General features: G+C 49.1%; 1 protein-coding gene across 1 annotated transcript; it reads left to right on the top strand.

Annotated features, from left to right (window-relative positions):
* The first annotated feature begins 2,169 nt into the window (after window positions 1–2,169).
* Window positions 2,170–4,683, top strand: JUNB (JunB proto-oncogene, AP-1 transcription factor subunit). The gene is made up of 2 exons (XM_069767238.1): window positions 2,170–3,121; window positions 3,152–4,683. The coding sequence occupies exon 1, from the start codon at window positions 2,263–2,265 to the stop codon at window positions 3,118–3,120; it is 858 nt and encodes a 285-aa protein (XP_069623339.1). The 5' UTR covers window positions 2,170–2,262; the 3' UTR covers window position 3,121; window positions 3,152–4,683.
* The last annotated feature ends 20,600 nt before the right edge of the window (window positions 4,684–25,283 follow it).

Genomic DNA, 25,283 nt, shown 5'->3' with positions numbered 1-25,283 from the left:
AACCCCTCGTTACTCCCAATATTCCTCTCCTGCTGAACATTCTCTTCTCTATGTCCCCAGCGCGTCCCAGGACTTTGGACAAACTGCCATAAGGTCGTACGGCGTGGCTTTAACGGGCAGCCAGATGCCACCATAATACTGGGCTCTATACATACCCCATTATGTTGGCAACTACAAATGCCCCCATAACGATGTGCCAGTCACAGATGTGCTCTTAAAAGGGGCAGCTACAGATGCCCACAACAATGAGTCTTCCCCAGGTGAGGTGTCAGCTGCTGCCCCCCATAAGTATACTAGTGATCGATGCCCCCACAATACTGAGATCTATACAGGTTCTATAATATTGCAAATTACCAACATTCCCCCATCATAATGAGAGCTACAGATGCCCCATAACAATAACCATCCCTAGATACTGCCGTCAGCTACACGTCACCCATAACACTGCCAGCCAGAAACGGGGTGGCATCAGGTCCCCCATAATGTCAGCGAGAGGATACCCCTATTCACTGGCAGCTGCTGCCCAGCGACAATGTGCCAGCCATGGATGCCTCCGAACTCCTCAATCTTTGTCCTCCCCGGGGATGACTTTTTCACTCTAGTCCTCACTAACCGGCCCCAACCCTCACTGGGCACCCCTACCCTAACTGGCTGGCCCCTACCCTCACTAACCGGCCCCAACCCTCACTGGCCGGCCCCTACCCTCACTGGCCGGCCCCTACCCTAGATCTGGGGATTTATTATGATGGAATATAGGCTGAACTGGATGGACAAATGTCTTTTTTCGGCCTTACTAACTATGTTACTATGTTACCCTCACTAACCGGCCCCAACCCTCACTGACCGGCCCCTACCCTCACTGGCCGGCCCCTACCCTCACTGGCCGGCCCCTACCCTCACTGGCCGGCCCCTACCCTCACTGGCCGGCCCCTACCCTCACTGACCGGCCCCTACCCTCACTGGCCGGCCCCTACCCTCACTGGCCGGCCCCTACCCTCACTGACCGGCCCCTACCCTCACAGGCCGGCCCCTACCCTCACTGACCGGCCCCTACCCTCACTGGCCGGCCCCTACCCTCACTAACCGGCCCCTACCCTCACTGGCCGGCCCCTACCCTCACTGGCCGGCCCCTACCCTCACTAACCGGCCCCAACCCTCACTGACCGGCCCCTACCCTCACTGGCAGGCCCCTACCCTCACTGACCGGCCCCCAACCTCACTGGCCGGCCCCTACCCTCACTGGCCGGCCCCTACCCTCACTGACCGGCCCCTACCCTCACTGGCCGGCCCCTATCCTCACTGACCTACAATCCTACCCTCCATGACTGCCCCCTACCATCCTGTCTTCCCCAACTACCATCCTAACTTTCCCGACTACTCTCCTGTCCCCCCTGACGTCCCTTGCAACCCCCCTCCTCCCTGACTACCCTCCCCCGGCTACCCTCCCTGACTACTCTTCTGTCCCCCCTGGCTACCGTCCCTGATTACTCCCTGTCGTCCCTTACTACCCCCTTCCCCCCTGACTACCCTCCCCAGTCCTGTCACCCCTGGCTATCATCCCTGATTACCCCCGTCCCCCCTGACTACCCTCCCCAGTCCTGTCACCCCTGGCTACCTTCCGTGATTACCCCCGTCCCCCCCTGGCTACCTTCCCTGACTACCCTTCCCCGTCCTGCCACCCCTGGCTACCGTCCCTGATTACCCCCGTCCCCCCTGGCTACCGTCCCTGACTACCCTCTCCCGTTCTCCTTGACTACCCTCCTCAGTCCTGTCACCCCTGGCTACCTTCCGTGACTACCCCCGTCCCCCCTGGCTACCCTCCCTGACTACCCTTCCCCGTCCTGCCACCCCTGGCTCCCCCTGACTACCGTCCCCAGTCCTGTCACCCCTGACTACCCCCGTCCCCCCTGACTACCCTCCCCCGTCCTGTCACCCCTGGCTACCGTCCCTGGTTACCCCCGTCCCCCATGACAACCTTCCCCTCCTCCCTCCTGTTTACAAGCAGCACGAGTTTCCTGGCACTGACGTCACACGCACGCCTCCCCTCTCCTCACGTCGACAGCCGTGACGTCCCTAAAGCCTGGACCAATGAGCGCTCGGCTTGCCGCTTCCGGGGGCCGGGCTGGAGTATAAAGCCTATGGCGCCTGGGCGAGAGCTGTCAGATGAGAGCTGAGCGTCCCGTGTGACATCGCTGCCAGTGCCGGGAGAGAAGTGACCGCCGCTCGCCTGTCCGCTCGCTTTCCCGCCTTCTGCCCGGTCTCATGTGCTCCAGGATGGAGCAGCCCTTCTACCACGATGACTCCATGCTGTCCCCGTACTCCCGGCCGGAGCCGTCTCTGCTGAAGCCCGGCCTGGCCTCCCTCACCGACCAGTACCGGACGCCGAAGCCCGACCTGTCCTACTACACGGAGCAGCCGAGCCTGAAGATGTCCGCCCCGGAGCTGGAGCGGCTGATCATCCACAGCGGCCCCGGCGTCATCAGCGGCCCGGCCGGGGGGCAGCTCTACTACCGGGGCGGCACGGAGGAGCAGGAGGGCTTCGTGGACGGCTTCGTGCGGGCGCTGGACGATCTGCACAAGATGAACCGGGACGTGGCGCCGCCCAACGTGTCCCTGAGCAGCGGCGGCAGCACCGTGTCCCCGGTCACCGGCGGCGGCGGCGGCCTGTTCGGGGGAGACCCGGCCGTGTACACCAACCTGTCCGCCTACAACTGCTACCGCCAGCCGTCCGCCACCATCAGCTACCTCCCGCCCGCCGCCACCGGCTACGGCCCCATGTTCAAGGAGGAGCCGCAGACCGTCCCGGAGGCCGGCGGCGGCAGCAGAGACAGCACCCCGGCGCCCATGTCCCCCATCAACATGGAGGAGCAGGAGAAGATCAAGGTGGAGCGGAAGCGGCTGCGGAACCGCCTGGCGGCCACCAAGTGCCGCAAGCGGAAGCTGGAGCGGATCGCCCGCCTGGAGGACAAGGTGCGGGAGCTGAAGAGCGAGAACAGCGGCCTGAGCGGCACCGCCGGGGCCCTGCGGGAGCAGGTGGAGCAGCTGAAGGGCCGGGTGCGGGAGCATGCGCGGCACGGCTGCCAGCTGCTGCTGGGGGGCAAGGGGCACGCGGTGTACTGAGGCCCCGCCCCCGAGGAGCTCATAGCCCGAGGCCCCGCCCCTGAGGAGCCGCCTGCAAGGATGACTACAGCGCCCCCTGCTGTCTATAGACTGACCTGCGAGGATGACTACAGCGCCCCCTGCTGTCTATAGACTGACCTGCGAGGATGACTACAGCGCCCCCTGCTGTCTATAGACTGACCTGCGAGGATGACTACAGCGCCCCCTGCTGTTTATAACCTGCAACATCCAGGGGTGGATAAGGACTACAGCGCCCCCTGTTGTTTATAGACTGACCTGCAACATGCAGGTGGCAAAGGTGGATGACTACAGCGCCCCCTTACTGACCGGCAACATCCAGTGGGCCTCCTTGCCAGTGGTGCATAAGGACTACAGCGCCCCCTGCTGTCTATAGACTGTCCTGCAAGGATGATTTCAGCGCCCCCTGCTGTCTATAGACTGTCCTGCAAGGATGATTTCAGCGCCCCCTGCTGTCTATAGACTGTCCTGCAACATGCAGGTGACAAAGTTGGATGGCTACAGCGCCTGACTTTCAACATCCAAAGCCAGGCGTGGATAAGGACTACAGCGCCCCCTGTTGTCTGCCCCATCTGTGCACTCCGGAGGGTGGAACTCTGCCCCCTACTGACCTACAACATCGTTGGACAGGGGTGAATGATTACAGCGCCCCCTGCTGTCTGCCCCATGTAAAGACTCCAGAGGGTGGGGTGTTGCCCCCCTCCCATCCGGTTGGCATCCCACCTATAGACTGAGCCCGCGGGGGGCACGGCAGGGAGAGACTTGTTGCTATCAGGGGCTGATGCCACCCATCCATGGTATTGCTGCTCTAAGAAGGACCATTACTTGGGAGAGACTCTTCCCTCTTTACTGAGGAACTACAAGCCCCAGCTTTTTTTTTTTTTTTAAATTTCTAGTGCGGAGACTTGTGGCCCCTCAGTAATCGGGTGCAGGGAGTCTATTAACCCTTCTTCTGCCACCACCAGGTTGCCCACGTGGCAGCGGCGGGGTTAATCCTAGCTGTGCGCTGACTAATCCCTTCCCCCGCCAGCACTTAATGTCTTCCTAATTTGTGTTGTATCACGATGTGAAATGAGGAAGAGGATGCTGGTCATGTGACCGGCATGGAGGGGTATGGGTGAGGCGGGCACGGCCTGTGGTATAGGGACCACCCTCGCCAGTCACGCACTGTAATGGGCACTGGACCCGACTGGCGATCACGAGAAGTGCAAACATGGGGTTTCTTCCAGTGTGAGGTTTACAGACCAACGTTGTGACTCCTATCGCTGGGGGTGCGTGCTGTGCGGAGGAGGGTCCTGCTGGGCAGGCCGGGCACGGCGCCACCCCCGGTGTAGAGCTGGGCAGGGGGCTCCGCAGGCCTCGGACCACCCTCCTGCCCCTCTAAGGTAATAAGTATTTAATGCACAGTAGTTTATTTAAGGTACTTCGCTGCCGGAGATTTCTGGGAAGTGTCGGAGCTTCTATTGTCTGTTTTTATACCGCGCCGTCTCCAGGCGTTTTCTATGTCTTGTTTCTGTATTTAAGTAAAATGATTGTTTACAGATATACGAGTGTCCTGCCTTTATTACACCGAGGAGCCGGACTGCGGGGGCAGCACCCCCAATAAGTGTCTGCGGGGGCAGCACCCCCAATACGTGTCTGCAGGGGTACAGCCCACATGAGCGGAGCCGGACTGCGGGGGGCAGCACCCCCAATACGTGTCTGCAGGGGTACAGCCCACATGAGCGGAGCCGGACTGCGGGGGGCAGCACCCCCAATACGTGTCTGCAGGGGTACAGCCCACATGAGCGGAGCCGGACTGCGGGGGGCAGCACCCCCAATACGTGTCTGCAGGGGTACAGCCCACATGAGCGGAGCCGGACTGCGGGGGGCAGCACCCCCAATACGTGTCTGCGGGGGGCAGCACCCCCAATACGTGTCTGCAGGGGTACAGCCCACATGAGCGGAGCTGGACTGCGGGGGGCAGCACCCCCAATACGTGTCTGCGGGGGGCAGCACCCCCAATACGTGTCTGCAGGGGTACAGCCCACATGAGCAGAGCTGGACTGCGGGGGGCAGCACCCCCAAAAAGTGGTTTGCACACGATGAGGGCCGTACTCTGGGGGGATCACACTGCACATGGTGAGAGCTGTACTCTGGGGGGATCACATCGCACATGAGGGGAGCTGGACTGCGGGGGGCAGCACCCCCAATACGTGTCTGCAGGAGTACAGTCCACATGAGGAGCCGGACTGCGGGAGGCATTACCCCCCCCAAAAGTGGTCTGCACACGATGAGAGCCATACTCCGGGGGGATCACACCGCACATGATGACAGCCGTACTCCGGGGGATCACACCGCACATGATAAGAGATGTACTCCGGGGGATCACACCGCACACGATGAGAGCCGTACTCCGGGGGGATCACACTGCACGTCAGCCGTACTCCGGGGGGATCACACCGCACACGATGAGAGCCGTACTCCGGGGGGATCACACCGCACATGATGAGAGCCGTACTCCGGGGGGATCACACCGCACACGATGAGAGCCGTACTCCGGGGGGATCACACCGCACACGATGAGAGCCGTACTCCGGGGGGATCACACCGCACACGATGAGAGCCGTACTCCGGGGGGATCACACACCGCACACGATGAGAGATGTACTCCGGGGGGATCACACCGCACAAGATGAGAGCCGTACTCCGGGGGGATCACACACCGCACATGATGAGAGATGTACTCCGGGGGGATTACACCGCACATGATGAGAGATGTACTCCGGGGGGATCACACCGCACATGATGAGAGATGTACTCCGGGGGGATCACACCGCACATGATGAGAGATGTACTCCGGGGGGATCACACCGCACATGATGAGAGCCGTACTCCGGGGGGATCACACCGCACACGATGAGAGCCGTACTCCGGGGGGATCACACACCGCACATGATGAGAGATGTACTCTGGGGGGATCACACTGCACATGATGAGAGCCGTACTCCGGGGGGATCACACCGCACATGATGAGAGCCGTACTCCGGGGGGATCACACCGCACATGATGAGAGCCGTACTCTGGGGGGATCACACCGCACACTATGAGAGATGTACTCCGGGGGGATCACACCGCACACAATGAGAGCCGTACTCCGGGGGGATCACACACCGCACATGATGAGAGATGTACTCCGGGGGGATTACACCGCACATGATGAGAGATGTACTCCGGGGGGATCACACCGCACATGATGAGAGATGTACTCCGGGGGGATCACACCGCACATGATGAGAGATGTACTCCGGGGGGATCACACCGCACATGATGAGAGCCGTACTCCGGGGGGATCACACCGCACACAATGAGAGCCGTACTCCGGGGGGATCACACACCGCACATGATGAGAGATGTACTCTGGGGGGATCACACTGCACATGATGAGAGCCGTACTCCGGGGGGATCACACCGCACATGATGAGAGCCGTACTCCGGGGGGATCACACCGCACACTATGAGAGATGTACTCCGGGGGGATCACACCGCACACTATGAGAGATGTACTGCGGGGTATTTGCCCCCAGAAAAGGGGCTTCTGTTAACATAGAGTCGTGTACTAGGTTCATGCACATAAGGGGCTCTGCTGCATGGGGGCAGCACAGGGTGGGTATAGCTTGTGCCCCCTCATGGTTGTGGGGAGTGTAGTCGCCCCTGGGGTCTCTACTGACCTGCATATAAGGTCTAGCAAAAATCTTGGCTCCAGGACTCTGAGGACGTCCGCAGTCCAGGAGCTATGAAGAACAGACATGAGGCCCCAGACACTGGGCACATCCCGCAGTGTAAGGAACGGGGCACTGAGACCTGGGATGGGTCTACATGTCCTTGATGGCCGCTGTTTAGACATGGGGCACTGCATCCCCCTCCACTGCGCAGCTGTGACCCCCAAGAACTCAGCCATGAGGAAGCTGGGTCAGAACAGTCTATGGGGTAGATAGGGGGTCTGTTACATACCGGTAACAATAGGGGGCGCCGTATATAGGATATGGCCTGACTCTGCCTCCATCCATCCCAGGCCACGGGTCATCAGCTGGTGACTTCATCCTGGGTGGTGTCATCACCTTGTTATAGGCTGCCATGATGCCATGTCCTGGGATCACACTCCGCCTTTCAGCTTTTACTACCTGACCCTATAAATCTGCTGCTCGTGCTCCTATATAATGTGCGGCTGTGATGTCATCATGGTTCTCTGCAATGATTGGCTGATAAATGGTTATAAGGTCCTTTTATCGTGGAGCAGGTCGTTCCACCACGTCGTGGTCACCTGTAGGCTCCATCCAGTACAATGACCCAGTATCCTTCCCTGTGTTAGTGGTGTTTGGCATAAATGCGTACACCCCCTTCTAAAAGTAAGATTGTATCTCACTGAACACATTTTCCAACATTCTGACAATTCAGAGTTTCATAGAACATTTTTTAACCCATGACATAACTGCTACATCCTATATTGTGTATGACCTCCATGATTATTGAGGACAGCACCGAGTCTTCTAGGTCTGAGATCAACAAGTTGGCGACATATTACATCTACCTTCTTCCATTCTCCAGGACGAGCTCAACGGAAAGTGATGACAACTTGTGTCGTAGGTTTCCCCAGGTGATCGGTTGGGGTCAGGAGACACTTGGCCACTGAGTCACATTCACTTGTTCTTCTTCATAAATGCAACAGATGTGAGTATTGTATCATTGAGATGTAGGAAAAGTGAACGTCCACCAAAGGCACGGAGTGATGGCTGATTCTTCTCTGTCACTATGGAGCAGCACATCTGTGATATCATAATACTATCAATGACATGCAGCCCCCGACACCATCAGCTCATGTGCCCCCCGACACCATCAGCTCATGTGCCCCCGACACCAGCAGCTCATGTGCCCCCGACACCAGCAGCTCATGTGCCCCCCGACACCAGCAGCTCATGTGCCGCCCAACACCATCAGCTCATGTGCCCCCGACACCATCAGCTCATGTGCCCCCGACACCATCAGCTCATGTGCCCCCGACACCATCAGCTCATGTGCCCCCCCGACACCAGCAGCTCATGTGCCCGCCGACACCAGCAGCTCATGTGCCGCCCAACACCATCAGCTCATGTGCCCCCCGACACCAGCAGCTCATGTGCCCCCGACACCAGCAGCTCATGTGCCCCCCCGACACCAGCAGCTCATGTGCCCCCCGACACCATCAGCTCATGTGCCCCCTGACACCATCAGCTCATGTGCCTTTTTTCAGGGAATATGAACATCTATTCACACTTGGTTCCGGCCAACTCATATGTAGGCTTTGCTGACAGAGGTGTCCATATTCACCCAAGCATGCAGACATTAGCCTTCGGTAAGTGTTCACATTTGGACAGGGAGGTCAGGTACCCATCAGTTTTAATGAGACCACCTTGACGATGGTTGATGGGCTCACACTATTTGGCCAAATTCTGTGCTAAGCGTCTCAAAAAATGTTTTCCTAATGTTCAAAAAGCAATTTTGCTATTCATATTTCATGTATTTCATATTTTACGTGTTTTGGCACGATAGAGTGCTACCTTTTTTTGTATATTATATATGGAGGTAGCCGCTCCTGGTATGCACCTATTCACACTAGTTTGGATGTGCCAGTCTTTTTTCTGTCGTTTCTGGATTGTGAGTCATGGGGAAAGCAAAAGAATTGTCAATGGATCCACGGGAAAGGGTAGTTGAACTGTATAAAACAGGAAAGGGATACAAAAAGATATCTAAGTGATTGATCACGCCAGTCAGCAGCGTTCTAACTGTGATTAACAAATGGAAAATCAGGGACTCTGTAAAAACAAAACCACGGTCAGGTAGACCAACAAAAATGTCGTCCGCAACTGCCAGGAAAATTGTTCGGGATGCAAAGAAAACCCACAAATAACATCAGCTGAAATACTGGACTCTCTGAAAACTAGTGGTGTGGCTGTTTCAAGATGCACCATAAGGAATAAAAATGGGCAGCATGGTCGAGTTGCCAGAAGAAAGCTATTACTGCGCAAATGCCACAACGTATCTCTCTACAATATGCTAAACAGCACAGAGACAAGCCTCAAAACTTCTGGAACAAGGTAATTAGGAGTGATGAGACCAAAATTGAACTTTTTGGCCACAACCATAAACGTTACATTTGGAGAGAGGTCAACAAGGCCTATGATAAAAGGAACACCATTCCTACTGTAAAGCATGGAGGTGGATCACTGATGTTTTGTGAATGTGAGGGCTACAAATTAACAGGAAACTTGGTCAAAGTTAAAGGAAAGATGAATGCAGCACGTTATCAGCAAATACTGGAGGCAAATTTGCACTCATCAGCCCAGAAGCTGCGCATGGGACATACTTGGACGTTCCAACATGACAACGATCCAAAACACAAGGCCAAGTCCACCTGTCATTAGCTACAGAAGAATAAAGTGAAGGTTCTGGAGTGGCCATCTCAGTCTCCTGACCTCAATATCATTGAGCCATTCTGGGGAGATCTCAAGCGCGCAGTTCATGCTAGACAGCCCAGGAATTTACAGGAACTGGAAGCTTTTTGTCAAGAAGAGTGGGCAGCTTTACCATCTGAGAAAATAAAGAACCTCATCCACAACTACCACAAAAGACTTCAAGCTGCCATTGATGTTAGAGGGGTCAATACACGATATTAAGAAATGGGGTATGTGAACTTTTGATCAGGGTCATTTGGATGTTTTGGGTTGTCATTATGATTTAAAAAGAGAAAACACAGCAGTCTGACAATAAATGGCTTCACCCAACCACTAACCATCAGTAGAGAAAAAGGTTTGGTGTCATCATTCATATTCTCTGAAAAAAGGCCAAGAAAGCAAAAATTCTGCCGGGGAATGTAAACTTTTGAGCACAACTGGATTCTTGTTAATTAGAATTATTTTGTCTAAACCTTAGCTTTGCTCCTTAGATTTTCATTGGGGTGTACTCATTTTTTGCAACAATGATTAAAGTACTTTTTTGGGTGTGCAATAGAACAAATCTTGTTTGCAATCAATGGTCAATATTTGTGGGATGATTTTGTACTACGGTGTCCTATAGAAAATGTGGATTCTGAATGGAAGCTAAAGATTTTCTGCCAAATCTGTTGGGGTGTACTCATTTTTGCTGATCATTGTATTTACTCTTTGTAATGATTACAATCAGACGTGTATACACTGATGGATCAGAAAAAAGCAAAGCTGCAGCATAAAGCATAGAGGAAGCAAAAGAGAGCTGGTACTTATGCAAAACAGGCAATCAAAAGAAGCAGTGCAGCAGTGTAAAGCAGGACCGGTGACAGGCCAGGGCCCAAAAACTACAATCATAGCGGTCTATGTCTTCTTGTATTTTACGTTTACAGCTCCTGAGCAGTCCTATGTGTCTCCATGGTAACAGACTACAAATAAACCCCATGTAGTCTGATTGTACAGTCATGAGTTGTCAATAGGATGGAGTAGACTGGCTCTCATTCAAACTGGACTGGCCCTTTAAGGGCGGAATCTCTGAGCTCTGTAGCACATAGATCTGCAGGATGGCTGCGTACACGGCTTGTTCTAGTCTCATGAGGATTCTTGTATGGACATGGTATTTATTGTAATCTTGTTTTCTGGAGTTTTTGTGACTTTTTGCAGTTTTTTTTCCTGTTCTTTCACACGTACAGAAAATAATACATTGCGGCTTCCTGTGATTCCTGACACTTCTGTCCACTTCCTCTATTCTATACCGATCTATAAGGGCAGAGACGAGGTTTCTATATCTCACAGCATCAGTGTATATAGGGCGCTGTATACATGGAGGATCAGTGTACACTGGGTACGGAAAGTATTCAGACCCCTTTACATTTTTCACTCTTTGTTTCATTGCAGTCATTTGGTAAATTCAAAAAAGTTCATTTTTTTCTCATTAATGTTCACTCTGCACCCCATTATGTCTGAAAAAAAAAAACAGAAGTGTAGACATTTTTGCAAATTTATTAAAAAAAGAAAAACTGAAATATCACATGGTCATAAGTATTCAGACCCTTTGCTCAGACACTCATATTTAAGTCACATGCTGTCCATTTCCTTGTGATCCTCCTTGAGATGGTTCTACTCCTTTATTGGAGTCCAGCTGTGTTTAATTAAACTGATAGGACTTGATCCGGAAAGGCGCACACCTGTCTATATAAAGGTACCTTCACACTAAACAACTTCACAACGATAACGATAGCGATCTGTGACGTTGCAGCGTCCTGGCTAGCGATATCGTTCAGTGTGAAACGCAGCAGCGATCAGGATCCTGCTCTGACATCGTTGGTCGGAGCTATAAGGCCAGAACTTTGTTTCGTCGCTGGATCTCCCGCAGACATCGCTGAATCGGTGTGTGTGACAACGATTCAGCGATGTCTTCACTGGTAACCAGGGTAAACATCGGGTTACTAAGCGCAGGGCCGCGCTTAGTAACCCGATGTTTACCCTGGTTACCATCGTAAAAGTAAAAAAAAAAAACACTACATACTTACCTTCCGCTGTCTGTCCCGGCGCTCTGCTTCTCTGCACTCCTCCTGCATCCTGTGTCAGCGCCGGTCAGCCGGAAAGCACAGCGGTGACGTCACCGCTCTGCTTTCCGGCCGCTGTGCTCACAGTCAGTGCGGGAAGCAGAGCGCCGGGGACAGACAGCGGAAGGTAAGTATGTAGTGTTTGTTTTTTTTACTTTTACGATGGTAACCAGGGTAAACATCGGGTTACTAAGCGCGGCCCTGCGCTTAGTAACCCGATGTTTACCCTGGTTACCGGGGACCTCGGCATCGTTGGTCGCTGGAGAGCTGGCTGTGTGACAGCTCTCCAGCGACCAAACAGCGACGCTGCAGCGATCGACATCGTTGTCGTATCGCTGCAGCGTCGCTTAGTGTGAAGGTACCTTAAGACCTCACAGCTCACAGTGCATGTCAGACCAAATGAGAATCATGAGGTCAAAGGAACTGGCCAAGGAGCTCAGAGACAGAAATGTGGCAAGGCACAGAGCTGGCCAAGGTTACAGCAGAATTTCTGCAGTACTCAAGGTCCCTAAAGGTACCTTCACACTGAACGATACCGCTAGCGATCCGTGACGTTGCAGCATCCTGGCTAGCGATATCATTAAGTTTGACAGGCAGCAGCGATCAGGATCCTGCTGTGACATCGTTGGTCAGCGCAGAAAGTCCAGAACTTTATTTCGTCGCTGGACTTCCCTCAGACATCGCTGAATCGGCGTGTGTGACGCCGATTCAGCGATGTCTTCACTGGTAACCAGGGTAAACATCGGGTTATTAAGCGCAGGGCCGCGCTTAGTAACCCGATGTTTACCCTGGTTACCAGCGTAAACGTAAAAAAAAACAAACAATACATACTTACCTTCCCCTGTCTGTCCTCCGGCGCTGTGCTTCTCTGCACTGTGAGTGCCGGCCAGCCGGAAAGCAGAGCACAGCGGTGACGTCACCGCTTTGCTTTCCGGCTGGCGCTCACAGTCAGTGCAGAGAAGCAGAGCGCCAGGGGACAGACACCGGAATGTAAGTATGTAGTGTTTGTTTTTTTTTACGTTTACGCTGGTAACCAGGGTAAACATCGGGTTACTAAGCGCGGCCCTGCGCTTAGTAACCCGATGTTTACCCTGGTTACCCGGGGACCGGCATCGTTGGTCGCTGGAGAGCTGTCTGTGTGACAGCTCTCCAGCGCCCAAACAGCGACGCTGCAGCGATCGGGATCATTGTCTGGATCGCTGCAGTGTCGCTTAATGTACCCTAAGAGCACAGTGGCCTCCATAATCCTTAAATGGAAGAAGTTTGGGACCACCAGAAGTCTTCCTAGACCTCTCCGTCCAGCCAAACTGAGCAATCGTGGGAGAAGAGCTTTGGTGAGAGAGGTAAAGAAGAACCTCAAGATCACTGTGGCTGAGCTCCAGAGATGCAGTAGGGAGATAGGAGAAAGTTCCACAAAGTCAACTATCACTGCAGTCCTCCACCAGTCGGGCCTTTATGGCAGAGTGGCCGATGGAAGCCTCTCCTCAGTGCAAGACATATGAAAGCCTGCATAGAGTTTGCTAAAAAACACATGAAGGACTCCCAGACTATGAGAAATAAGATTCTCCGGTCTGATGAGACGAAGATAGACCTTTTTGGTGATAATTCTAAGCGGTATGTGTGGAGAAAACCAGGCACTGCTCATCACCTGCCCAATACAATCCCAACAGTGAAACATGGTGGTGGCAGCATCATGCTATGGGGGTGTTTTTCAGCTGCAGGGACAGGATGACTGGTTGTCATTGAAGGAAACATGAATGCGGCCAAGTACAGAGATATCCTGGATGAAGACCTCTTCCAGAGTGCTCTGGACCTCAGACTTGGCCGAAGGTTCACATTCCAACAAGACAATAACCCTAAGCGCACAGCTAAAATAACAAAGGAGTGACTTCATAACAACTCTGTGACCATTCTTGACTGGCCCAGCCAGAGCCCTGACCTAAACCCAACTGAGCATCTCTGGAGAGACCTGAAAATGGCCGTCCATCAACGTTCACATCCAACCTGACGGAACTGGAGAGGATCTGCAAGGAAGAATGGCCGAGGATCCCCAAATCCAGGGGTGAAAAACTTGTTGCATCATTCCCAAGAAGACTCATGGCTGTACTAGCTCAAAAGGTGCTTCTCCTCAATACTGAGCAAAGGGGCTGAATACTTATGACCATGTTATATGTCATTTTTTTTCTTTTTTTAATACATTTGCAAAAATTTCTACACTTCTGTTTTTTTCAGACATAATGGGGTGCAGAGTGTACAATAATGAGAAAAAAATGAACTTTTTTGAATTTACCAAAAGGCTGCAATGAAACAAAGAGTGAAAAATGTAAAGGGGTCTGAATACTTTCCGTACCCACTGTATATAGGGAGCTGTATACATGGAGGGTCAGTATATAGGGAGCTGTATACATGGAGGGTCTGTATATATAGGGAGCTGTATACATGGAGGGTCAGTGTATATAAGGAGCTGTATACATGGAGGGTCAGTGTATATAGGGAGCTGTATACATGGAGGGTCAGTGTATATAGGGAGCTGTATACATGGAGGGTCAGTGTATATAAGGAGCTGTATACATGGAGGGTCAGTATATATAGGGAGCTGTATACATGGAGGGTCAGTATATATAGGGAGCTGTATACATGGAGGGTCAGTATATATAGGGAGCTGTATACATGGAGGGTCAGTGTATATAGGGAGCTGTATACATGGAGGGTCAGTGTGTATAGGGAGCTGTATACATGGAGGGTCAGTATATATAGGGAGCTGTATACATGGAGGGTCAGTATATAGGGAGCTGTATACATGGAGGGTGAGTATATATAGGGAGCTGTATACATGGAGGGTCAGTATATATAGGGAGCTGTATACATGGAGGGTGAGTATATAGGGAGCTGTATACATGGAGGGTCAGTATATATAGGGAGCTGTATACATGGAGGGTCAGTATATATAGGGATCTGTATACATGGAGGGTCAGTGTATATAGGGAGCTGTATACATGGAGGGTCAGTGTATATAAGGAGCTGTATACATGGAGGGTCAGTATATATAGGGAGCTGTATACATGGAGGGTCAGTATATATAGGGAGCTGTATACATGGAGGGTCAGTATATATAGGGAGCTGTATACATGGAGGGTCAGTATATAGGGAGCTGTATACATGGAGGGTCAGTGTATATAGGGAGCTGTATACATGGAGGGTCAGTGTGTATAGGGAGCTGTATACATGGAGGGTCAGTGTATATAGGGAGCTGTATACATGGAGGGTCAGTATATATAGGGAGCTGTATACATGGAGGGTCAGTATATATAGGGAGCTGTATACATGGAGGGTCAGTGTATATAAGGAGCTGTATACATGGAGGGTCAGTATATATAGGGAGCTGTATACATGGAGGGTCAGTATATATAGGGAGCTGTATACATGGAGGGTCAGTATATATAGGGAGCTGTATACATGGAGGGTCAGTGTATATAAGGAGCTGTATACATGGAGGGTCAGTATATATAGGGAGCTGTATACATGGAGGGTCAGTGTATATAAGGAGCTGTATACATGGAGGGTCAGTATATATAGGGAGCTGTATACATGGAGGTTCAGTATATAGGGAGCTGTATACATGGAGGGTCAGTGTATATAGGGAGCTGTATACATGGAGGGTCAGTGTATATAGGGAGCTGTATACATGGAGGGTCAGTATATATAGGGAGCTGTATACATGGAGGGGCAGTATATAGGGAGCTGTATACATGGAGGGTCAGTATATAGGGAGCTGTATACATGGAGGGTCAGTGTGTATAGGGAGCTGTATACATGGAGGGTCAGTATATATAGGGAGCTGTATACATGGAGGGTCAGTATATATAGGGAGCTGTATACATGGAGGGGCAGTATATAGGGAGCTGTATACATGGAGGGTCAGTATATATAGGGAGCTGTATACATGGAGGGTCAGTATATATAGGGATCTGTATACATGGAGGGTCAGTGTATATAGGGAGCTGTATACATGGAGGGTCAGTATATATAGGGAGCTGTATACATGGAGGGTCAGTATATATAGGGAGCTGTATACATGGAGGGTCAGTATATATAGGGAGCTGTATACATGGAGGGTCAGTATATATAGGGAGCTGTATACATGGAGGGTCAGTGTATATAAGGAGCTGTATACATGGAGGGTCAGTATATATAGGGAGCTGTATACATGGAGGGTCAGTATATAGGGAGCTGTATACATGGAGGGTCAGTGTATATAGGGAGCTGTATACATGGAGGGTCAGTGTATATAGGGAGCTGTATACATGGAGGGTCAGTATATAGGGAGCTGTATACATGGAGGGTCAGTGTATATAGGGAGCTGTATACATGGAGGGTCAGTATATAGGAAGCTGTATACATGGAGGGTCAGTATATAGGGAGCTGTATACATGGAGGGTCAGTATATATAGGGAGCTGTATACATGGAGGGTCAGTATATAGGGAGCTGTATACATGGAGGGTCAGTGTATATAGGGAGCTGTATACATGGAGGGTCAGTATATATAGGGAGCTGTATACATGGAGGGTCAGTATATATAGGGAGCTGTATACATGGAGGGTCAGTGTATATAGGGAGCTGTATACATGGAGGGTCAGTATATATAGGGAGCTGTATACATGGAGGGTCAGTATATAGGGAGCTGTATACATGGAGGGTCAGTGTATATAGGGAGCTGTATACATGGAGGGTCAGTATATATAGGGAGCTGTATACATGGAGGGTCAGTATATATAGGGATCTGTATACATGGAGGGTCAGTGTATATAGGGAGCTGTATACATGGAGGGTCAGTATATATAGGGAGCTGTATACATGGAGGGTCAGTATATATAGGGAGCTGTATACATGGAGGGTCAGTATATATAGGGAGCTGTATACATGGAGGGTCAGTATATATAGGGAGCTGTATACATGGAGGGTCAGTGTATATAAGGAGCTGTATACATGGAGGGTCAGTATATATAGGGAGCTGTATACATGGAGGGTCAGTATATAGGGAGCTGTATACATGGAGGGTCAGTGTATATAGGGAGCTGTATACATGGAGGGTCAGTGTATATAGGGAGCTGTATACATGGAGGGTCAGTATATATAGGGAGCTGTATACATGGAGGGTCAGTGTATATAGGGAGCTGTATACATGGAGGGTCAGTATATATAGGGAGCTGTATACATGGAGGGTCAGTGTGTATAGGGAGCTGTATACATGGAGGGGCAGTATATATAGGGAGCTGTATACATGGAGGGTCAGTATATAGGGAGCTGTATACATGGAGGGTCAGTATATATAGGGAGCTGTATACATGGAGGGTCAGTATATAGGGAGCTGTATACATGGAGGGTCAGTGTGTATAGGGAGCTGTATACATGGAGGGGCAGTATATATAGGGAGCTGTATACATGGAGGGTCAGTATACATAGGGAGCTGTATACATGGAGGGTCAGTATATATAGGGAGCTGTATACATGGAGGGTCAGTATATATAGGGAGCTGTATACATGGAGGGTCAGTATATATAGGGAGCTGTATACATGGAGGGTCAGTATATATAGGGAGCTGTATACATGGAGGGTCTGTATATATAGGGAGCTGTATACATGGAGGGTCAGTATATATAGGGAGCTGTATACATGGAGGGTCAGTGTATATAGGGAGCTGTATACATGGAGGGTCAGTGTATATAGGGAGCTGTATACATGGAGGGTCAGTGTATATAGGGAGCTGTATACATGGAGGGTCAGTATACAGGTTACGTGTGATCGGCCGGGCAGTTCCCTCTTCTCTATCTCTCCTGTTTGTCGGGCCCGCCCGCATTCTTCTCTCTCCCCCGCACTCTGCCCTTCCCGGCGATGACGTCTGTACACGGGCGGGACCTGTCAGGAAGACCCGGGAGGAAAGTGTCCATATATGGGCAATTGTTGGTACAGTGATGTCACAGATTCTTTCCGGGAAGCCACGCCCATAACTTCCGGACAACCTGGTTACAGATCACGTGACATGACGTGATGGGAAATCCCTGCAGCAAACAAAGCTCAAATACAGGAGTCCCGTATACAGCCGGTATATAGTAATGTTCCGTATACAGCCGGTATATAGTAATGTCCCGTATACAGCCGGTATATAGTAATGTCCCGTATACAGCCGGTATATAGCAATGTCCCGTATACAGCCGGTATATAGCAATGTCCCGTATACAGCCGGTATATAGTAATGTCCCGTATACAGCCGGTATATAGTAATGTCCCGTATACAGCCGGTATATAGTAATGTCCCGTATACAGCCGGTATATAGTAATGTCCCGTATACAGCCGGTATATAGTAATGTCCCGTATACAGCCGGTATATAGTAATGTCCCGTATACAGCCGGTATATAGTAATGTCCCGTATACAGCCGGTAAATAGTAATGTCCCGTATACAGCCTGTATATAGCAATGTCCCGTATACAGCCGGTATATAGTAATGTCCCGTATACAACCGGTATATAGTAATGCCCCGTATACAGCCGGTATATAGTAATGTCCCGTATACAGCCGGTATATAGTAATGTCCCGTATACAGCCGGTATATAGTAATGTCCCGTATACAGCCTGTATATAGCAATGTCCCGTATACAGCCGGTATATAGTAATGTCCCGTATACAGCCGGTATATAGTAATGTCCCGTATACAGCCGGTATATAGTAATGTCCCGTATACAGCCGGTAAATAGCAACGTCCCGTATACAGCCGGTATATAGTAACGTCCCGTATACAGCCGGTATATAGTAATGTCCCGTATACAGCCGGTATATAGTAATGTCCCGTATACAGCCGGTATATAGTAATGTCCCGTATACAGCCGGTATATAGTAATGTCCCGTATACAGCCGGTATGTAGTAATGTCCCGTATACAGCCGGTATATAGCAATGTCCCGTATACAGCCGGTATATAGCAATGTCCCGTATACAGCCGGTATATAGCAATGTCCCGTATACAGCCGGTATATAGCAATGTCCCGTATACAGCCGGTATATAGCAATGTCCCATATACAGCCGGTATATAGCAATGTCCAGTATACAGCCGGTATATAGCAATGTCCCGTATACAGCCGGTATATAGCAATGTCCCGTATACAGCCGGTATATAGCAATGTCCCGTATACAGCCGGTATATAGCAATGTCCCGTATACAGCCGGTATATAGTAATGTCCCGTATACAACCGGTATATAGTAACGTCCCGTATACAGCCGGTATATAGTAATGTCCCGTATACAGCCGGTATATAGTAATGTCCCGTATACAGCCGGTATATAGCAATGTCCCGTATACAGCCGGTATATAGTAATGTCCCGTATACAGCCGGTATATAGTAATGTCCCGTATACAGCCGGTATATAGTAACGTCCCGTATACAGCCGGTATATAGTAATGTCCCGTATACAGCCGGTATATAGTAATGTCCCGTATACAGCCGGTATATAGTAATGTCCCGTATACAGCCGGTATATAGTAATGTCTTATACACAGCCGGTATATAGCAATGTCCCGTATACAGCCGGTATATAGCAATGTCCCGTATACAGCCGGTATATAGCAATGTCCCGTATACAGCCGGTATATAGCAATGTCCCGTATACAGCCGGTATATAGCAATGTCCCGTATACAGCCGGTATATAGCAATGTCCCGTATACAGCCGGTATATAGCAATTTCCCGTATACAGCCGGTATATAGCAATGTCCCGTATACAGCCGGTATATAGCAATGTCCCGTATACAGCCGGTATATAGTAATGTCCCGTATACAGCCGGTATATAGTAATGTCCCGTATACAGCCGGTATATAGTAATGTCCCGTATACAACCGGTATATAGTAATGTCCCGTATACAGCCGGTATATAGTAATGTCCCGTATACAACCGGTATATAGTAATGCCCCGTATACAGCCGGTATATAGTAATGTCCCGTATACAGCAATGTCCCGTATACAGCCGGTATATAGCAATGTCCCGTATACAGCCGGTATATAGTAATGTCCCGTATACAGCCGGTATATAGTAATGCCCCGTATACAACCGGTATATAGTAATGTCCCGTATACAGCCGGTATATAGTAATGTCCCGTATACAACCGGTATATAGTAATGCCCCGTATACAGCCGGTATATAGTAATGTTCCGTATACAGCCGGTATATAGTAATGCCCCGTATACAGCCGGTATATAGTAATGTCCCGTATACAGCCGGTATATAGTAATGCCCCGTATACAACCGGTATATAGTAATGTCCCGTATACAGCCGGTATATAGTAATGTCCCGTATACAACCGGTATATAGTAATGCCCCGTATACAGCCGGTATATAGTAATGTCCCGTATACAACCGGTATATAGTAATGCCCCGTATACAACCGGTATATAGTAATGTCCCGTATACAGCCGGTGTATAGTAATGCCCCGTATACAACCGGTATATAGTAATGTCCCGTATACAGCCGGTATATAGTAATGTCCCGTATACAACCGGTATATAGTAATGCCCCGTATACAGCCGGTATATAGTAATGTTCCGTATACAGCCGGTATATAGTAATGTCCCGTATACAACCGGTATATAGTAATGTTCCGTATACAGCCGGTATATAGTAATGCCCCGTATACAGCCGGTATATAGTAATGTCCCGTATACAGCCGGTATATAGTAATGCCCCGTATACAACCGGTATATAGTAATGTCCCGTATACAGCTGGTATATAGTAATGTCCCGTATACAACCGGTATATAGTAATGCCCCGTATACAGCCGGTATATAGTAACGTCCCGTATACAGCCGGTATATAGTAATGTCCCGTATACAGCCGGTATATAGTAATGTTCCGTATACAATCGGTATATAGTAATTCCCGTATACAGCCGGTATATAGTAATGTCCCGTATACAACCGGTATATAGTAATGCCCCGTATACAACCGGTATATAGTAATGCCCCGTATACAGCCGGTATATAGTAATGTCCAGTACACAGCCGGTATATAGTAATGTCCCACATTGTAGATTGTAAGCTCTCACGAGCAGGGTTGTCTTATTTTGTCTTATTTTGCTTTCTAATTATTGTATTGTTAACGTTGTTACCTATGACTGTTGTGTTTGAAACTGTTAAACTGTAAAGCGCTGCGGAATATGTTGGCGCTATATAAATAAAGATTATTATTATTATTATTATATACAGCCGGTATATACTAATGTCCAGTACACAGCCGGTATATAGTAATGTCCTGTATATAGTAATGTCCCATATACAGCCGGTATATAGTAATGTCCTGTATATAGTAACGTCCCGTATACAGCCGGTATATAGTAATGTCCCGTATACAGCCGGTATATAGTAATGTCCCGTATACAGCCGGTATATAGTAATGTCCTGTATACAGCCGGTATATAGTAATGTCCAGCGTACAGCCGGTATTTAGTAATGTCCAGTGTACAGCCAGTATATAGTAATGTCCCGTATACAGCCGGTATATAGTAATGTCTTATACACAGCCGGTATATAGTAATGTCCCATGCACAGGCGGTATATAGTAATGTCTTATACACAGCTGGTATATAGTAATGTCCCGTGCACAGCCGGTATATAGTAACGTCCCGTATACAGTCGGTATATAGTAATGTCCCGTATACAGCCAGTATATAGTAATGTCCCGTACACAGCCGTTATATAGTAATGTCCCGTATACAGCCGGTATATAGTAATGTCCCGTATATAGTAATGTCCAGTATACAGCCGGTATATAGTAATGTCTCGTATACAGCCGGTATATAGTAATGTCCCGTATACAGCCGGTATATAGTAATGTCCCGTATATAGTAATGTCCAGTATACAGCCAGTATATAGTAATGTCCCGTATACAGCCGGTATATAGTAATGTCCCGTATATAGTAATGTCTAGTATACAGCCGGTATATAGTAATGTCCCGTATACAGCCGGTATATAGTAATGTCCCGTATACAGCCGGTATATAGTAATGTCCCGTATATAGTAATGTCCAGTATACAGCCAGTATATAGTAATGTCCCGTATACAGCCGGTATATAGTAATGTCCCGTATATAGTAATGTCTAGTATACAGCCGGTATATAGTAATGTCCCGTATATAGTAATGTCCAGTATACAGCCGGTATATAGTAATGTCCCGTATACAGCCGGTATATAGTAATGTCCCGTATACAGCCGGTATATAGTAATGTCCCGTATATAGTAATGTCCAGTATACAGCCAGTATATAGTAATGTCCCGTATACAGCCGGTATATAGTAATGTCCCGTATATAGTAATGTCTAGTATACAGCCGGTATATAGTAATGTCCCGTATACAGCAGGTATATAGTAACGTCCCGTTTACAGCCGGTATATAGTAATGTCCCATATACAGCCGGTATATAGTAATGTCCAGTACACAGCCGGTATATAGTATTGTCCCGTATACAGCCGGTATATAGTAATGTCCCGTATACAGCCGGTATATAGTAATGTCCTGTATACAGCCGGTATATAGTAATGTCCCGTATACAGCCGGTATATAGTAATGTCCCGTACACAGCCGGTACGGACGATCCCGGGGAAGTAATGAAGAAGTTGAATATCTTGTTCCTAACGGTTGCGACGAGTCCTCGCTTTCTCGAACGGGGTCCTGGATCTGGATTTTCCGTGTGAGGTGAAGAATAGTCTATGATACTGCCCGTACGTGGTTCAGCTTGGCAGAACACTATGGGTGAGATAGGACACAGTTCTATGCAAGTCACCTCGTCTGTCTCAGGCGGCACGCACGCACACGCTTGGCTTCCCACCAATTCTGACCCTCTCTTCCCACGCACGGCACCTTTTATGGTGACAGCCTCGACAGTTCTGGAAGTGGCGCAAGAAAGGTACCTCCGGTCCGGTCCATCTTCTTACATATGGGCAGCCAGTGCAATGACTGGCACAGAGCAGAGGCGACCGAGTAACGATTAGCCAGATGGACGACCCTGGCTGCTGCATTAAGGATAGACTGGAGAGGGGAAAGTCGAGTAAAAGGGAAACTGATTAATAGAGCATTACAGTAGTCCAGGCGGGAGTGGATCAGGGCAACAGTGAGGGTTTTTGTTGTTTCCATGGTGAGAAAAGGGCGGATTCTAGAGATGTTCTTTAGGTGTAAGCAGCAAGAGCAGGCAAGAGATTGTATATGGGAAGAGAAGGAAAGATTTGTGTCAAATATAACACCCAGACAGCGCGCCTGCTGTCGGGGTGTTATTATGGTGCCATTCACGGAGAGGAAAATTTCAGATTTAGGAAGGTTAGTAGAAGGCGAGAGCAGATGAAGTTCAATTTTGGAAAGGTTGAGTTTCAGATAGAGAGCGGACATGATGTTGGAGACTGTGGATAGACAGTCAGTTGTTATGATCTGGTGGCCTAGGAGCAGCATGAGACGTACTCTGGAGAAGGTGGTACCTGTACTGACCGCAAACCCTGAACTTAGCACGGCAACTGGAAGTAGCCGTGGGGAGTACCTAACACTCCCTAGACCCCTCGACACAGCCTAAGAACTAACTTCCCCTAAAGACAGAAACGGGAAAACTATCTTGCCTCAGAGAAAATCCCCAAAGGATAGACAGCCCCCACAAATATTGACTGTGAGAGGAGAGGGAAATAACATACGCAGACATGAAATCAGTTTTTAGCATAGGAGGTCATTCTAGCTAAAAAGAAAGAATAGGACAGAGTACTATGCGGTCAGTATTAAAACACTAGAAAATATCCACCACAGAAAATACAAATCTCCACATCTGACTAAAGACATGGAGGGTATATCTGCATCTCCAGAGACACAGCTAGGCTGCAAAAAATCCTTCACAGACAAAGCTGGACAAGACAAAACATGAAAATGCACAGAACTATAAGGTCCACAGCAGGTGGACAGCAAAAACAAAGCCAGAACTTATCTTTGTTGAAATGAACAGCAAAACAGGAGAGACCAGGTATGGATGTGAATCCTCAAAAAACAATGGACAACTGGTATTGACTAAAGGGTAAAGCAGGACTAAATAGCCCAGCCCAAATTGCAAAAAGTGGATACACCTGATAAATGCTGCGATCCAAAGACAGCAGCACTACCACTCATAACCACCAGAGGGAGCCCAAGAGCAGAATTCACAACAGTCAGTGGTGTTCTGTAGTACAGCGGGGGTAAGGTCAGGGGATGACGTATATAGTTGTGTGTCATCAGCATAAAGATGGTACTGAAAGCTAAATCTGCTGATGGTCTGTCTAATTGGGGCTTTATAGAGAGAGACGAGAAGGGGCCAAGGACCGAGCCCTGAGGGACCCCAACAGTGAGAGCAAGAGGAGATGAAGTGGAGCCAGAGAACAGAACACTGAAGGAGCGGTCAGAAAGATAGGAAGAGAACCAGGAGAGAGCAGTGTCCTTAATGCCTAGTGACTGGAGCCTAGAGAGTAGAAGTGGTCAACAGTGTAGAAAGCTGCAGAAAGGTTGAGAAGAATGAGCAGAGAGTGGTCACCGTTACGTTTTGCTGTCAGAAGGTCACTTTGACGAGTGCAGTTTATGTTGAATGTAGGGGGCGGAAGCCGGACTGTGAAGGGTCTAGGAGGGAGTGAGTGGAGAGGTAACGGGTAAGGCAGGAGTAGATCAGGCGCTCCAAGAGTTTAGAGATGATGGGGAGGTTGTAGACTGGTCAGTAGTTATTTGTGCAAGATGGATCGAGAGAGTTTTATTTTTAACCCCTTTACCCCCAAGGGTGGTTTGCACGTTAATGACCGGGCCAATTTTTACAATTCTTACCACTGTCCCTTTATGAGGTTATAACTCTGGAACGCTTCAACGGATCTTGGCGATTCTGAGATTGTTTTCTTGTAACATATTGTACTTCATGATAGTGGTAAAATTTCTTCGATATAACTTGCGTTTATTTGTGAAAAAAACGGAAATTTGGCGAAAATTTTGAAAATTTTGCAATTTTCCAACTTTGAATTTTTATTCTGTTAAACCAGAGAGTTAAGTGACACAATATAGTTAATAAAAAACATTACCCACATGTCTACTTTACATCAGCACAATTTTGGAAACAAAATTTTTTTTTTCTAGGAAGTTACAAGGGTTAAAATTTGACCAGCAATTTCTCATTTTTACAACAAAATTTACAAAACCATTTTTTTTAGGGACCACCTCACATTTGAAGTCATTTTGAGGGGTCTATATGGCAGAAAATACCCAAAAGTGACACCATTCTAAAAACTGCACCCCTCAAGCTGCTCAAAACCACATTCAAGAAGTTTATTAACCCTTCAGGTGTTTCACAGCAGCAGAAGCAACATGGAAGGAAAAAATTAACATTTTACTTTTTAGTCACAAAAATGTTCTTTCAGCAATAATTTTTTTAATTTCCCAAGGGTAAAAAGAGAAAATGGACCTCAAGAGTTGTTGTCCAATTTGTCCTGAATACACTGATACCCCACATGTGAGGGGGAACCACTTTTTGGGCGCATGG

This window comes from Ranitomeya imitator, chromosome 4 (assembly GCF_032444005.1).
Source record: "Ranitomeya imitator isolate aRanImi1 chromosome 4, aRanImi1.pri, whole genome shotgun sequence".
Classification (NCBI taxonomy): Eukaryota; Metazoa; Chordata; class Amphibia; order Anura; family Dendrobatidae; genus Ranitomeya; species Ranitomeya imitator.
The sequence above is the reverse complement of the archived record's forward strand: the minus strand, read 5'-3'. Positions and strand labels throughout refer to the sequence as shown.

Coding starts and splice junctions, on each gene's coding strand:
- JUNB (XM_069767238.1), top strand. CDS start 2,263: ATGTGCTCCAGGATGGAGCAGCCCTTCTACCACGATGACTCCATGCTG.